This window comes from Lepidothrix coronata, unplaced genomic scaffold (genome assembly GCF_001604755.1).
Source record: "Lepidothrix coronata isolate B3197 unplaced genomic scaffold, Lepidothrix_coronata-1.0 Scaffold0, whole genome shotgun sequence".
Taxonomy (NCBI): Eukaryota; Metazoa; Chordata; class Aves; order Passeriformes; family Pipridae; genus Lepidothrix; species Lepidothrix coronata.
In genome coordinates, this window is record NW_016690180.1 from 6,193,755 (window position 1) to 6,211,174 (window position 17,420).

At 36.5% G+C, this 17,420-nt stretch overlaps 1 protein-coding gene across 6 annotated transcripts in view; it reads left to right on the plus strand.

Annotated features, from left to right (window-relative positions):
* CLOCK (clock circadian regulator) overlaps positions 1–17,420 on the plus strand; it is a 67,238-nt gene that overhangs the window by 49,383 nt on the left and 435 nt on the right. For 5 of the 6 annotated variants that reach the window (XM_017817394.1, XM_017817130.1, XM_017817230.1 and 2 more), the window contains 12 exons: positions 1,667–1,749; positions 1,983–2,089; positions 2,694–2,841; positions 3,059–3,134; positions 4,051–4,192; positions 4,573–4,673; positions 5,578–5,667; positions 6,418–6,576; positions 7,922–8,128; positions 9,441–9,646; positions 9,939–10,215; positions 12,318–17,420. The exon at positions 12,318–17,420 is cut by the window's right edge and continues 435 nt beyond it. In XM_017817394.1, coding sequence (XP_017672883.1) covers positions 1,667–1,749; positions 1,983–2,089; positions 2,694–2,841; positions 3,059–3,134; positions 4,051–4,192; positions 4,573–4,673; positions 5,578–5,667; positions 6,418–6,576; positions 7,922–8,128; positions 9,441–9,646; positions 9,939–10,215; positions 12,318–12,494 — 1,773 coding nt within the window. In that variant the 3' untranslated portion in view covers positions 12,495–17,420. The remainder of the gene's footprint in view (positions 1–1,666; positions 1,750–1,982; positions 2,090–2,693; positions 2,842–3,058; positions 3,135–4,050; positions 4,193–4,572; positions 4,674–5,577; positions 5,668–6,417; positions 6,577–7,921; positions 8,129–9,440; positions 9,647–9,938; positions 10,216–12,317) is intronic. The other variant, XM_017817311.1, reaches the window with a different exon arrangement.

Below are 17,420 nucleotides of genomic sequence, written 5' to 3' on the forward strand. Positions count from 1 at the left end.
TGCAAATCATGAATATAAATGAGAGTAATTGGATACTAACCTGCTGCCAGTTCCTCCCTAACAATGATGTTTTTACTGTGATTTTAGTACTTGCACTTCAGTGATTTTTACTTTTCTTTTGACTTGTGCCAAAATTATTACATTAAAAGAAACAACAAATCAAAATTATATCTCAAGGATATACTCTTGTTCTGTCATTTCTCTTGCATTACTGTGAGTGGTGCTTTATTAAATGCTGTAATTTTAGGAAGGTAGGTGAGCTTTGGGTTTTAGAGGTAGTTTCAGGTTTGAAAGTTAAGTCTTGCTAACTGGAATTTACATCAAGAGTCATAAATTTGCGCCCAGAGTGGTTTTGTTCATTGCCTCCATCTAATTCATCCATCACTCCATCACTTTCGAAGTCATTGTGTTTAAGATTTTTACAGTGATGAAGGTGAAGAAAAACATTGCCTGGATACATTCACTTTTTCCTTTCACAGAAAGAAAACTTAGAAATAGCTATTTAAAAAACTGCAAAATATCCCCTTAAACCCTTTGCGTTATAACCTGAAAGATGAAAAGCAAGGTGGTCTCTTCGCAGAAACAACAGTTAGTCTTCTACTGTATTTTTCCTCAGGAGTGCTTTGTTATAGATGTTTGCAGAGCAGCAGTGTGCTCATCTGCTCACACCTGTCATGAATATTATGTCAGTTCAGCAGCAGCTTCCATATTGCACTTTTTGGAAGAGTCTTGTAGTATCTGATCATCAGTAGATTCTAATGTGTTCCTGGCACTGGGAATATCATTTCAAGCTCCTACAAATGACAAACATGTGCATGTATCCAAAAAAAAAATATTTACTGATATTTAATTTTATCGTAACTTCTTTGCAGGGTGTATTTGTATGTATGCATGTATTCCATCATCCATCTTCCTTTTCGGAAGGTATTACCAGAGGAGTTTGGAAAAGAATTGACTGGCTTGGGATATGTGGTCTTGTTACTGTCTCTGCATGAGGCACAGTAGTCGGTGGGGCATCTTTACCTCCTGGAAGAGGACAGTAGAAATAGAGTGACATGCATTTGTACATTTGAGTGGAATACATTTAGAACAATGTGCAGAGTACCTTGAGGTTTTGTTGTAATAGTGGCAATACAATCATTCTCTTACTTGTTATGAGTTCTAAACATAAGAATAGCGTGTTACTTATAGTATGTGTCTGTGCCCTCAAAGAGATTTAAAGTACCCTCTATTCACTAAAAAGGGAAGAATCCTGTTCCTAAACTCAGAATAATGTGACCATTTTACTAATGTTTTTATCCATTTTAAACGTAGACTGTAATCAGACTGTCTGATGGGAGTGTTTCATCTCTTCTTTAGCCTGTTAAAATTTGAAACTGTAACTGCAGGAACTGTTGATTTCTGCTTGTACTACTATGTAGATACTGAGTTTGAGTTTAATCTCATGCCATGGTTAGTCCATTTAAATCAACCAACTGTCAGCCTGGCACAACTGAGATTAGATTCTGTCTCAGTACTGTGCGTCTAAACAAGAAAAAACAATGAAGCTGTTTAAAATAATATAACTAATGTTATCTACTAACTTTAGGTACGTCTGAATTTTCAAAGAGCTTATGAATTAGAATAGAGCAGTTTTGAGAGAGATTTTTATTTTTTTACTTTTTAGGAAATGTGCACTGTTGAAGAACCCAACGAAGAGTTCACATCTAGACATAGCTTAGAATGGAAGTTCCTATTCTTGGATCACAGGTGCAATTCCTTCTATGTTTAGCAGCAATAGTAGCTGAATCACAGTGGTGGCTGTAATATTTAGAGTTCACTAATCAGTATTAACTACTCATAGCTTGTGTTGGGTTTAATTTTTAATTTTTTTCAGAGCACATACTATAAACAAGAAAGCTTATATAATTAAATAATTTTGGTTTGGGTTGGGTTTTTTGTGTGTGCGTGAAAATAAAATGACTATTTTTTTTATTAATTAGGGCACCTCCCATAATAGGTTATCTTCCATTTGAAGTTTTGGGAACATCAGGCTATGATTATTATCATGTGGATGATCTAGATAATCTGGCAAAATGTCACGAGCATTGTAAGTACAACTAAATCACTAAAACGAGCAAGTTTGTTAAATTGTACAACTGTTCTGGTGAAAATCTGTGATATATTTGAGTGGTCTTTTCTCCCATTTGGTTGATGTTATTGTACAGCTGATCTTTATTGATATTTTGTCTTTTGATACAGAACTATAAAACTTTATCTTGTCATTCCAGGGTTTCATTGTGGTAAATTGGAGTGCACAGCTCTATGACTAATACTTCTTCAATTCTACCAATAGTATTTAAAAGGCTCTATAATGTTTAATAAGTGCAAAAATTGTTTAAACATGTAATAGCATAAGCTTTTTGTTCAACTATGTTTTTCTTCATAAAGCTGTATTTAAATTCTTTGCACATAAATTTTTCACAATATGTAAAAAGCCCCACAAAAATGGAAGTGTGAATTCTGCAGTTATTTGAAAAATGCAGCTTACATTTTTTTTTTGGTTGAAAATTTTAAACCAGTTCTTAGTCATTGTGATTATACTGAATTTAGACATGGTTTTGGGCCAGATGAACTTGGGAAGTAATTTTTTTTATGTAGTTGGAATATTTACAGCCTGGAAAGACAATGACCTTTATTCTTCATTTTTATAGTAATGCAATATGGGAAAGGGAAGTCATGTTACTACAGATTCCTTACAAAGGGACAACAGTGGATTTGGCTGCAAACACATTACTATATCACGTATCACCAGTGGAATTCCAGGCCAGAGTTTATTGTCTGTACGCACACTGTTGTAAGGTAGGTTATTTTTTAAAAAAATCTATATTAGAGAAATTCTACTGGCATGCAAGCTGTATTGCTGGTATTTTTGGAGGTAGAGAAATCATAGCAGTTTAAAGAACCATTGGAAAATTTCCTGAGATATAAGCAAGGTAGATTTGTGGAGTTTGTTTTTTGAGGTATATTTTTTAAACCATCCAACAACATAGTAGTCATACTTGGTTTGTTCTTCTAGTTATGCAGAAGTTAGAGCAGAAAGACGACGAGAACTTGGTATTGAAGAGTCTCTTCCAGAGATAACAGCAGATAAAGTGAGTATTTTATATAATTTTATTTTACTTAATTCATACAAAAAATAGTAAAACTAAACAAATATACAGCAGCAAAAAGTGTTTTGTCCCATTTGTCCTCAAATATAGTAATTATTTGATTTCTAAATAATATGACTATTTAAATTGATTAAAGAATTCTAGAAAGAGTGTTTGTTTACTCTGTCTGTAACACTTACCTTCCTCTTTTCAGGAGTTAATGTGCATGTAGTTAAAACATGGCAGCACCCATAGGTTCTTATTAAGATCTGATTTCTGTAGAGTTAGATTAATAAGTAAATGTTCTTCCTTACTGGAAGTACCCATAATCTGAAAAACTGAGGTCAACATACAAAGGTGACTTAAAGGAATTCACAAGAGGAAAGCAGGAACTGTTCCATTGTGTAACTCTGTCCCAATTCTTAGAAGTATACAAAATTCATTTTGAATTAATGTCCTGGAAGCTCAGTGAACCTTAGATAAGCCATCTTGTGCAGATGCTCTGTCATGTTTTACTCTGACAGTTCAGAAATGTTTTCCCTTGGCAGTTTATCAAGTTTCATATGTTGGTGCTCCTTCCAGTGGAACAAACTCATCCTTTCTCAAAAGAATAAGCAGTTCACTCAGAACACTGTTGCTCAGAGTGAACTGAGTTGCTAGAGAAGGAGGACAGCTCAGTAGTTAGTTTGTGGCCTATGTCTGCATGCATTTAGGTTTCTAGGCTTATATGGCTTTGGTTTCTAAGGATAAAAGCTACAAATGGAAAGTAAGCTTACAGCCATCAAACAGGCCACTACTTCTGCACGGTCACCTGTGTAAGGGGGTTGAGTCAAACAGCATGGTCTTAGATATTTTCCAGCAAAACATGTATTGTGTGCCAAATCAGATAAATAGTTGTTGTTTGTGTGTGTCTCTTCAGAGTCAGGACTCTGGGTCTGACAATCACATAAACACAGTGAGTCTCAAAGAAGCACTGGAAAGGTTTGACACCAGCCCCACACCTTCTGCTTCCTCCAGGAGTTCAAGAAAATCTTCACATACTGCAGTATCGGATCATTCATGTAAGCACCAACTGTTGAAAATAGAATTGCCTTCCTAGCGAAGGCTTTCTCTACTCAGTGTAGTTAAATAAATAACTAGCAGTTAATAATCATTTTATGAGAAGTATGCAAGTGAAAATGTCCTTTTTGATGGTTCAGAGATCTGCAGACTACTCTGAAAAAGACTTCTACATCTAGAAGTACCATATCAGATACTAGAACACCCTATTCCAGTCCTTCAGATCGCACTACTGTTGGATAGTCAGGGTAAAAAAAAAGGCCAAGCCTTAAGGTTGTTTTTTTTTTTAATTATTCATGAAATATGTAATTTGATTATTGCATTACAGAATTGAGATTACAATAAACATATCTCTTTCTATTCTAACTCTCAACATTGTCAGCAACACCAACTAAAATGACAGTGGACACTAGCACTCCTCCAAGGCAAAGCTTATCTGGTCATGAAAAGACTGCACAAAGAAGATCATCTCTGAGCAGTCAGGTAACTTCAGAGGAAAATTTTGTACTTAAACAGTGGAGTTCACCTTTAAAAGCTATTATTAAATCCATATAACCTTTATTTTATTTCTTCTGAAAGCATGTATTTTAAACTGTAAGAGTTTCACTTGGAATATGTGACTCTCTGGATTGCATTATCAATAATGCAACTTGGGTATACTAGATTTAAGGGAGTACAATAATTAAGCATAAACATATGTAGTTTTTGGCATTTGTGTTTGCAAGATTGTGTATGAATCTTTGCTTTCACTCACACATAACCGCTTTCTATAATTCTGCGTTTTTAATATACATACACACACACACACACATATATATAAAATTTCCAACATAGTGCTGTGTGTGTCCCTATAGAGAATTCATACAAATTTATGACTCTTAAGAATATTAGTACTTTCATATACTTTCTGAAATCTTAGTAGTGTGAAAAAATGTCATACTTAATGTACTTGGTGCTTGTTTTCACGTTGAACTAATACATTCACTTCAAAAATAGAATGCTTATTAAAACACGTATTTGTTAATGTAAGAATAAGTCAAAGATGTCAACTTCCAAACATGCTGAAGAAGTTTCTCTCTTACTGCAATTAAGACTTTGAAAACATTTGTAATTGTAATTTCTGTTTTATGCCTATGGCTTTTATATACTTCTAGCAGTGGAGACATTATATATATATATGTATATATATAAAATTTAGATAATCAGTTGCTCTTATTTTCTTAATTCTCAAATATTAAGGTTAGATATTTCAGGAAAAAATTTACTAGTTTTTACAAGATGTTCATATGGTGCTGTTTTGGATTTGACACTTCATATAAAGAAATACTTTGCATCAAGTATGAAGTTCATTCTCTTATGATTATGGAATAATTTTTTTTAATCCTAGTCTTTAAGCTCACAGTCTCTTGGACAACCAGTAGCACAGCCAGTGATATCTCAGCCTGCAACTTTACAGCTCCAGTCTGGCATGACCCAGGTATGGATTAACTTAGTTTATTGTTTATTATTTTTTAAATAGTCTTGTTTTCCTAAAGAACAGTATTCTCCTGGAGAAACTGGCTACCTGTGGCTTGAATGCATGCACTGTTCAGTGGGTAAAAAACGGGCTGGGTGGCCAGCCCCAGAGTGGTGACGAATGGAGTTAAATCCAGCTGGCAGGCGGTCACCAGTGCTCAGTACTGGGGCCTGTCCTGTTTAACATCTTTACTGATGATCTGGATGAGGGGATCGAGGGCACCGTGAGTGAGTTTGCAGATGACACCAAGTTGTGCAGGAGTGCAGGAAGGCTGCAGAGTGCCTGAGGGCAGGAATGCTCTGCAGAGGGATTTGGACAGGCTGGATCGATAGGCCAGTTGTACGAGGTTCAACAAGGCCAAGTTCTGGGCCCTGCACTTGGATCACAGCAACTCCATGCAGTGCTACAGACTTCCAGAAGAGTGGCTGGAAAGCTGCCCAGCAGAAAAGGACCTGGAGGTGCTGGCTGACAGCAGCTGAACATGAGCCAGCAGTGTGCCCAAGTGGACAAGAAGGCCAATGATATCCTGGCTTGTATTAGAAATAGTGTGGCCAGCAGGACCAGGGCAGTGATCATCCCCCTGTACTAAGCGCTGGTGAGGCCGCACCCCGAATGCTGTGTTCAGTTCTGGGACCCTCACTGCAAGAAAGACATTGAGGTGCTGGAGCATGTCATTTTTGCTCAGCTTTTAATTTATTCATTGCACTACAGCCTGTGTTTCAGTTTTCAGCACAATTAGGAGCTATGCAACATCTAAAGGACCAGCTAGAGCAAAGAACACGCATGATAGAGGCAAATATTCATCGGCAGCAGGAAGAGTTGCGTAAGATTCAAGAGCAGCTTCAAATAGTTCATGGTCAAGGACTCCAGGTGAGTTAGTCTAATGCTTACATGTTTCATCTGAAGAGAATTTAGGCATCTGAAATGAGACTTGGGCACTTAATTCCAGAATGTGATCCTCCATATCTCCTGTCAGCTGCCATCAGGCCTAATATGCCTAAAATCCATGGTATCTGAAGCTACTGTTCCAGAGGTACCACACATTTTACTTCTGAATATATCTGGAAGTGCCCCAGTATATCTGTCCACTGTTGAGCATCTCAAATCTAGCTTATGCCTTAACCTAAAGGTAAAAGGGTGCAGTAGTTGTTAATTCTTGCAGAGTTTTGAAGCCATTAAAATATTAATAAAAAATCTGCAAGATAAGCATCTCTTTCCTCTTTTAGCTTGAGGGTGTCAAATTCATGCCTTTTGTCTCTTAAATTGTCCTAACTATCAGGCTGAATGGTTCTACTTTGCATGGTAAACTTAAAGTAGTTACTGAGCCTGAAAAACAAGAAGTCTAGAGGATTCATTACTTAGTCTAGCAGCTGACTACCTGATTTCCGATTTATTTTTTTAACCAGTATGTATTTTTCTAATTTTGTCATTCTCTTTTCAGCAGCTATGTTTGGAAGAAAAGAATGACCCAACTGGGTTTCTCTAGTTGAAAGAAAACCCAAACCAAAAAATGATCACCCCAAACTAAGACACATTTTAAGGAAATAATCTAAATATTTTCATTGTGGATTATGACTTAAGAGTAGAAAAAAAATACTTCCTGGAAGTACTGAATATGTTGCTTAAATTCTGTTGGAAGAGTAGGAGTTTCTGGCATGTGTCATTTTCAGTGTTCTCTGATGTCTAGCATAAGTGTGCCAGCAGCGAACTGCCTTACTGATGTCTCAGAAGGAGAGATTCACAGCTCTATTCCTGTGCAGTGTGGAGGGACCTTGTTCAGGAATGTGGAAACTAGAGAAAATACTGAAGTCCTGTGCATTGTCTTGTTGTAGTCTTGGGCCTAACCTTTTATAAAGAAACAAATATTTTTGTGCTGAATTCCGTTTATTACAACTACGTTGGAAAGTTCAGTATAATCATTATCATTCCCTGATTGTCCAGAAGACTGTTCTTGGTGCTATGCCTGGATCTATTGATTTGGAGATTTTCTTTATTTGAATTAGCGTCATAGCTGAAGGTCCTACAAATAGAAATGTAATCTCAAGGATGTTTTGTCTTTAGATAGTTGTAGAATACATTACCAGGTAGTTTCTAAATAGTACTTTTTCTTGAAGAACAAATATTGAACCTTAATGCTATAAGTCAGGATTCTGAGTCTTATCATTTAGAGCAGAGTCTCTGAATACTGACCCTATAACTTGTGGAATTTTTTAAGATGTTCTTGCAGCAGTCAGCTTCTGGACTCAACTTTGGTTCTGTGCAGCTTCCTTCTGGAAATTCTTCAACTGTTCAGCAGCTTACGCCAATAAACATGCAAGGTCAAGTTGTTCAGACTAATCAGACTCAAAGTGGGATGAACACAGGCCATATAAGTACTCCACACATGATACAGCAGCAGCCTTTGCAGAGTACTGCAACACAGGTAAAATTCCCATTATTGATTTTGCTGGATAGAGTATATGCTCAAACCCACAGCTGAAACACAACCCTGACATTCCCCTCTCAAATTTCTTTTGAACAATGTCCATTGAGTCATTGATTTCTTCATGTTCTAAGCTTTGCAATTGAAATGTATTTATGTTCTTGATAATACAATTTCAGATCTTGTTTTTATTTCAAGACTTAGGCGTGTAAATAATTGATAACAAGTAGCTTTTTGGAAAGACCAGTATCAAGGAAACTTTTAGCTTGCCTTTTTTTGAATGTCTGTGAATTTTTTTGTGACAGAACACATAACACGAGATTTGTGAATTTAAAACCCAGTGTTGTGACAGAAAATAACTAGAAAAGCATAGGAACGGGACTAGTGTATGTTGGTTCTTCTGGAGTTGCATGTTCTACTTTTCAGCACTTTCCATCAGATGTGATAGGTGTATGACATCTATAATATAATAGCCTTTTTCTTCTGTGAGTTCATTCAGTTTTTTTCAATTCCATGTAAACTTTTGAAATTGCAGTATCTTGTAGTGAGTTCTACAGCTTTACTTTTTATGAAATGTGATTATGTTTGCTGTTTTACAAACATGTCACCCATTTCATATCCTGGGAAACATATTGAGCACCTCATCACTTTTCATCTTCTCAGTCATACGTGATTTTCCTCTGTCAGAGGTATCCCCATAGAAGCCTGTTCCTCATCTTGAACACTTGTAATGGGTTTGACCATTATGTGTATGGAGGCTCCTTATACATATGATCTCAGTGGTTGCCTTCCTCTGGACCCTTATCCACATTCCATACTTTCTTTTTGAGATTTGTAAGGAGGCAGACTAGCGGTGGACAGTATTACAATCTCAGCAGTAAGCTAGTTCCAAACATTTCAAGTAAGAAATTGATTGACATGATGTGCGCATTTTAGTCTTAAGTTGGGCGCAGAGATGATAAAGGAGTGAAAAGATCATCTTGATGGTCCTATGCAGGGCCAGGAGTTGGACTTGGTGATCCTTGTGGGTCCCTTCCAACTCAGCATATTCTGTGAATAAAGAGTATGCAAGTACCTGAAAAATCTAGGAAAAAAACCCAAACCTGAACAGGAGAACAGGTTAATGTAAAAGACTCAGATGGTCCAGTCCCACTTCCAAATCCTCAGTCAGAGGATACCTGTGTACTTTAAATAAAGAATTAATTTGAATAGAAAAAAACACTGGCAGTTGTGAAGTATGGCCAATGACAATGAAGAGGACAGCTGTAGTACTTGGCTATTTTCAACTTACTATCCCAAAATTTCTTTCCAGCATAGTCAACAAAACGTACTTAGTGGACACAATCAACAGTCTTCTGTTGCCAGTCAGTCACAGAACACAGTCTCAGCACCTTTGTATAACACTATGGTGATTTCTCAGCCAACAACGGGAAATGTGGTCCAGGTTCCTTCTAGCTTACCACAGAACAACCAGAACGCTGCTGCAGTAGCCACTTTTACACAGGACAGGCAAATCAGGTAAATCTTCAAGACCAATATTCAAGATGACTTAGCATCATGGTATGCTTATGTAACTGTATCATATACAAAAGGAACTAAAGTAGCATTAAAAAATAATGTGATTTGTATTTTAACTATATAGATACAACTCTGAAACTAAACTTTGCCCAAAATAATGTTTGCAGCTTATCAAAACCCATGTTGTTACAGCAAAGTATGACTTTGAGAAATCTGCCTTTCTCAAGTGTATGTGATGCTTCATATATTTTTTTCCCCTAAAAGGACTCCAAATGTCTTTTTCTATTAACAGATTTTCTCAAGGTCAGCAACTTGTAACAAAACTTGTCACAGCCCCAGTGGCATGTGGAGCAGTAATGGTACCAAGTACTATGTTTATGGGACAGGTGGTGACAGCTTATCCCACTTTTGCTGCCCAACAGCAGCAGACACAGACTTTGTCAATAACACAACAACAGCAGCAGCAGCAGCAGCAGCAGCAAAGTCAGCAAGACCATCAGCAGCAGCTCACCACAGTTCAACCACCAGCTCAGTCACAGCTGACCCAGCACCCCCAGCAGTTCCTACAGGTAATGAATGCAGAGTTCCATACAAATTTTTCCAAATCATGACACTTTCAGCATTGCTAGGTTATCCTAGAGGTGCTTTACCTGAAAACTGAGCACTTAAAATGAGTTTATTCTGTAGCTGTTCTCTAAGATCTTGTTACTTAAAGAAGAAGTGGTCTTTCCTGCAGTTTCACTCCATATGTTGTCCTATGTTATATCTTTTCCCCTTTGAGTTGCTGCTCTTAATTGAGCATGGCATGAAAAAAACAGGTGTTTCCCTTTAAAACAACTTGCATTTTCTTTGCATTCACGTTTTGATGCAATAAGGTATGAGAGATGATGGTCTGGAAAGCAGCACACAGCCCAAAGCAAGACATGTCCCAGTAACATGAGGCATGAACATCTGTCGAGGCTACAGGGGAGGCTGAGCAGCAAGGAACCTTCTAAGCAAGAGAGTAGAGGAGAACTGTGTTTTAGTGGAGAAAGAAGATTGGATCAAAAGAGAAGGAAGGCAACCCCCAAAGTCTAGAAATAGGAAATATTGAAAAGAAAAGAAACAGAAGGTAGAAGGAATTGATGGGGAAGTCTGCTGCCATTTGTTGATTCCAGTTGATTGCTGGCAAATAGCTCACCCAGTAGCTGGTATTGGTGGGGGAGATGTAGTGGTGGCTAAAGCACTAGAGGAGAAGTGCCTCCAAGAAGACATGGGTTCAAAAATCTTAATTTTGCTTCTGATGTTGCCTTCTCCAAAGAAAGGTAAAGTCCACGTAAATGTAGCTTGTACACCTTAACATTCTTTTAACTGCTCTGGAAAGGTCAAATTATTTGTGTTTGTTTTGGTTTTTTTTACTCTTTAAGAGTATATGTAATAAAAAATCTTATTTTTGCAAGTATTCCTTACTATGTGTGGTCTCCCGTTTGCACTAAATTTGGGATCCTGTGCATAGGTGGAATAGATACAAATGCAGTAAGTAATTGGAGGCTTAACCTACATTTATATGCACAAGGAATGGATACATTCTGATTAGGACTGAGGACAATTTCCTTTCACTAGGTCACTGACAGAAAATATTGACTTATTGAAAAAAGTTTTTCATGGGAACATACCAATTTCAGTCATGCATCAGGCAAATGCTTTTCAGCTGCAGGCTGACTCTCAACAAGAGATCTGAAGCATACATAGTGATTTCAGCTTCAGCACTGACTCATTTATGTAGAGGGAGACTCAAACTGAATCAAACCAGAGTGCAGATTGGAATGTGTTCTCTGACAAATCAGATAAATATTTTAGCAACAGTGCTGTTTAGCAGGTTGGTTGCTGTATCTCTATTTCTAAATTCAAAAGTTTGCACAACTTTGACTTAATTCTGGTGAAACAGATTTGTGAAAAAAGATCTCCATAGGTCTGTTCCTACCCTAGAAATTCTTTCTAGGCAAAAGTTTAGTATTTTTAATACAAACTATTAAAGTGCTAGAATTTGAAGTGAAGCAAATGCTTCTGCTCGCTGTGGCTTCTTACAGTCTGATTCTGTAGGTGGAGCAGTTGATGTAGTTTAGCTTCTGCTGCAGAATGTTTCAGGATTGAGATGTCATAGTGCATTTGTACCCCTCCTTCATTGCTTTTCTTCAGTAAATCATTTTTTTTTCTAAGAAGAGTAATAGTAAAACTAAGTACCATTTTCAGTAGTAATAAATCTCCTTCAAAGGGGATGTTTGGGTCTGCAAATGTGGCATTTTTTTTGATTGTGTATTTTGTCCGTGGGGAATAAATGTGATCTGTGCTAAGTCATGCACCATTTTTTCATTTGACTGCAATGAGATATCTATTCAAATAGATTCTTTAAGCCCTGCTATGCTCTTGTGGTTTGAAATGGAGACATTGCCACACATTCCTACTCATCATCAGAGGAAATTACAATGACCGCTTACAGCTGCTTTATTAATTGGTCAAATGCTCTGATTAAATTTATCAGTATGAACTAATCTTTGCATTGTTTGCTCACCTTAACTGACCAAATCTGAAGCTTATTTTGATCGAACACTTACAAAAAGTTAAAAAGCAGCTAGGCCTGTATTTCTCTGTGTAGCAGGAAAAATAATCCTTTTCTATTTCCATGTTTTAGACATCCAGGTTACTTCATGGAAATCAGTCAGCTCAGCTTATCCTCTCTGCTGCTTTCCCACTACAACAAAGCACGTTCACTCAGTCCCACCACCAGCAGCATCAGTCTCAACAGCAGCAACTGTCACGACACAGAACTGACAAGATGAGTGACCCTTCTAAAGTTCAGCCACAGTAGTGTGGAGCTCTGCCTCTTTTGAAGCAAACTGCCAGGAGGGGCTGCTCCCCAAACAGTTGCACTGAAGCTACAGACGTAGCAGTTCGAAGGCTTTCTATCACCTAATTGAGATCTACTTCTGACTTCTGGAATCTGTTAAGCCACAAGATAATGATGGGGACATGGCCAACTTTGAGAGTTGCCCCAGTTTCTGTGTTCTAAAGGATTTGCTGCCATGTTTTAATTTGTCCAGGTGAAATCTCCAAATGTGACTGAAATGAGAGTGATGCTGAAAATATCGGTATTTTTATCAATCCTATACATTTTTAAAGTATTAAAATGGACATGGAGCAATTGTTTGAATTAGCAGAAAAAAATGCCAGGAATATAGTCCAAAAACCATCTAATTTTTTTTCAGATGATTATGGGACAGTAAATATTTTGAAAATGTTGTGTGAAATCCAGTTCTCTGTTGTACAGATGCTGTAAAATATTGTGTATATGTCTGCATAAAAGGAGAAAGAGCAAAATATTTTATATGATGCATGAAAATGTAATCTGTTATTTGTAGGTTTGAATATGTTTCCCTAAATTCTCACACCATACTCAGACTAATGTTTTCCTCTGTTCTACCCTTTTGTTTACAACATGATGCATCATTATTTTCACCCTTAATGTGGGCACAAGTCTCTTGTTTGTGCTTTGTCTGTGATGTCAGGGTTTGTTCGGTGAGGTATAGTGTGTTGGTTAGTTGACTTCTTGAAGTTAAATTATTGATGAAACTGTTTGAACTGGTGATCATGCATCAGGGTTCAGGACATTCAGATTCATGAATATCATCCATAATTTCATAAAGAATTCATAGTTTTATTTGAAAAATAGGAATTTGCACTGCTTTCTTGCAGATGGTTTGGAATTTTATTCCCCAAAGCTATCTTTTGATATAGTTCATAGTTGGAAATATTTATGTAAAAGGTTTAAAAAAAATGACAGTAATTTTCAAGAATGTTTCAGTTATAGGAGTAATTTGCACAAAAATATATTTACATTTAATAACCTTTTGGGCACTTTTTAACCACTTTCTCTGTGGTGAGAATTGTAACTTGTTAAAACATGTTGGAATCTTTTTATTCTCCTTCAAAAATTAGTCAGAACTAATTCAGGGTCATTTTAACAACAACAAAACCCATAGTGCCTTGATTTTAATTCAGGTGATAATGTTGAACATCTTGAATTACAATGTCTTGAATCTGTAACCATTTTCAATTTTGAAGTCTTAGCACATTGTCAACCAAACTTGTGTATCTACTTCATAGATATTTCTGTATTGTGTTTATTTTAACAATGGAGTGAGTTGAGACCATGAATATTTTTGACTGGTACTCCCCCTCAGATAGTAGCCAGAAATAGAGGAGTCTCAAAAATCTCAGACCTTTAAGGTAATACTCTTAAAAATAATAATAATAAAAAAACCCCTAAAAGTACAGGACTCCTTTTGCAGGAGGAGAAATAATACGCTGATTTTTTTTTTTTTTAGTAATTTTTGAAGCATTCAAAGTATGCTTTGGGGGAGATCGTGACTGCATTTAACACTAGCAGGCTATTGATTTGAGATACCACTGAACTAAGACTTCAGAAGGCAACTTCACTTTATAAAGAAAATAAAAAGTTCCAACAGATACGATGTGCTATTTAACTAAATGTTGGTAGGTTTTTATGGTACTAGTTTGTGGAAACCAGAACTTCAGAGGAAAAGGAATAAATGCTGATAGATCTGATAATTAAAAACAAACAAAAAAACCCAACAGTAAAAGCAGTTAAAATTAGTACTAGCGAGAGAAAGCTGGATTAATCTTGAATACTGAAGAGGAGCTGAATGAATGTAACCAAATGGTGATGGTCCATTTTGTACTGTGGAACAGTTTGATTGTATTACTGGATGAACCAAACCCGCAGGAGGTTATACGAGTTTAGCCAAGCCTTTGATGCCGTTGGTTACTTTTTGGGGCTAGCCTTTGCCTCTGCACGTGTCCCAGCATTAGATCTTTGTTATTCCCCAGTCAAAAAGCAAATATTTGGCACCAAAAAGCCAAGCAGTGAACAAGAGAGTGTGAGAAACACAGTACCAAAGAGAATCAGATTGCTCTCTGCTCCAAGAAGCCTACTGCAACTTGGAGCAAGGAACAGATGCCAATACCAAACACAGCAAGAAACACTTCCCTTACTCTAAAGGGATTTCTGGCATTCTTCAGACTGGGATAATTGTCAGAGACCTGTTTCTGTAAAGTCCTAGGTAAAGAAATCCTGCCTTGCTCTGCTATCCCTACCACTCCATTCCACCTGTTTCTATATGAAGCTGCGTTGACTAGAGGTCTGTGCTATCAGTTCTTTGCCTAATGAAAAATAGGTTAGATACAAATTTTTTAAACCAATTACAATGAAAATATAGCACTAAAAAAGAAAAGTGGGAGAGCTTTAATAGTACTGTTAGAACTACTGAATAATGGTAAAATAGGTGTATTAAACTATTATACTGAGAATTACAGAAATTAGAGATACCAGCCAGACAGTTAATGATGCAGCTTTTTATATAAGGCTTTGTTTAAACTTCTCTTCCCATTTTCCCCTTCCCAAATACTCTGGTGTGCTGCTATAGGTCTGTTGGTAAAAAGGCTAAACTAGAAGAGAGAGAAATTAGATGATATGATAGTGTGGCTGCTGAAAGAGAACTATAAAAATGTATGCTTTGACCAAGAAACTTTTTGTAACCTCAGAGAAAGGTCATTCAATTACAGAACTACCAGCTAGTAGGGAAAGGATAGAAGATGGGGAAATTCAAAGAAACTGGAAAAACATGGCACACATTTGAAAAATTCCTGACACTAATCAGGCAAGCATTTTACGAAAGCAAGCATGTAGAATTTGGTCCAGATTGTGTGCAAGTATGCAGATGTGTTTCTTCACAGGTAGTGACTAAAAAGTGTATATTTATTTAATGGGTCTGCAGCTTTCCCTGTTGCTGAATCAATTGCTGAATTGTCCTTGAATTTTAGTAAGAAGAGGACCAGCCTATTGCCTCTTTCTTAATCAGCCTTTTGCTTCTGCCCAGCTCATTTACTACAGTCATAGATTTATTTTCAACATCCTGATAAGTAGCATGATAATGAATGCTGTGATACTGCAGCAGGTTCTGGAGCGGAAATGTTACAGAACAACTCTGACAGAAGGGAAGGAGTCTGTTAAGGGCAGGATTGTATTTATGAAGAAATGGGCTGGTGATACATAATGGAGTGAAAAAGATGGCGTAGTTGCACAGAGTTTAGGAGACAGACATGGTTTACCTGCAATGGGTGAGGATTTGAAGAAAAGCATCTAGGATAACTTCAGAGAAAAAAGACTATAGCTATTTTTATATTATATTTAATATATATTATATTTGTATATAAATATGAAAGGATTCTAGTAGGAGCTCTCCATATGCCTTCCACTTCATCTAGAAGGTTTACCTTCTGCACTACAGTTCCAGTGTATCACCACCTTCTGTGGGCATCTTGCCTACTGCCAAACACCAAAATTAGTAACCCATTATCCTTACAAGAAATAGGTTTCATTTCAGCTTTATGTAAAAATGAATAAAGATATATCAGGCAGTTTTTCACAGGAAAAAGAAATTCTCTTAAGACTCAAATATTGCACTTTCTCTTTTTTTTTTTTTTGAGTAATAACAAGCACTTTACTGAAAAGACTATTTGAAAAACAGTTTATTTCTTTAGTCAGTGAAACTGTTAAAAATGGGGGGGCATTGAGGAATAATGCATAGAACTGTCAAGAGAGACATTTCTGGAAAATGTTTCTTTAATAGGGTGATCCTTTGAGGCTTAAAGTGCAGGATTTACAAAGGCTTCTAAAGCCAGTTGCCTTTATGTTTTATATGGCCAGGGGAAGGGATTAGAGATGATAGCTTCCTTGAAAGGAGGCTTTTTAAATTGCACAGTTGCCTATGAGAGAGAATCATCTGGAGGCTCATTTGCCTGCTCAATAATTCTAAGTGTCCCTTAGGATTATAATTTGTGAAAATGTTCTGAAGGTTTAAAGTTGTGGCCTTTTTCAGATGTTAAAGTCGATTCAAGAACCATTTATATTTTCAGAGATTTAACCCAGGTATTGTTATGAGTGTTTTAAATGTCACGGCATCGGGAGATGTCAAACATGTCAGATTCATAAGCTTCTCTATTTGAAAAAATTATTAAAATTAGATATACAGTCAGAGGGCTGGAAAATGGTTATTTTGATTAAAAGGGAAAAGAGACTAGTTTTAATAATTAACCTTTTATTTTTTTACTTATCCCTGGTGGAAAAAGTTAAAGAGAATTAAATTAATTTGGATTAAAAAAAGGACATATTTGAACAAATCATAGTAGATGAGACAGCTGTGAGAGAACATTTGAAATTGTCCATGAGACTGGATAGTTGCTTTTTCACTATGATGATTTTTAACACTACATTCCTTGTCTTTTTTTTTTTTTCCTTTTTCTAAGCAGGTGATTTTAAGCTCTGCTACACTTCATGCTATGCCATCCGCATGAATTTTGCCAGCATGATATGCTATATTCAAAGAAAGTATACCTAAATAAAAAGGAAGGGGGGGAAACAAAACACTGTGTCTGAAAAAAATACTGTATGGCCTAATACAGAGACCCCAGCTATGACTGAGAGATGCTGCATTAATAGACAATCAATCATGGGTAATTATTTATGAAACACTTTTGGGAATGGTCTTAAAGGTGTAACTGCTTTGAAAGCAGTTGGTGAGTTGTCTTTTTCTAACAAGAAAGGTAAAAAATATTTATTTTCAAATATATCAGATTGAATTTTGAGTTTTTAAGCAGTGTTGATTTCACAGTGTCTTGGGTTTCAGTTTTGTTTTGTATTTTTTTAACTGGCATT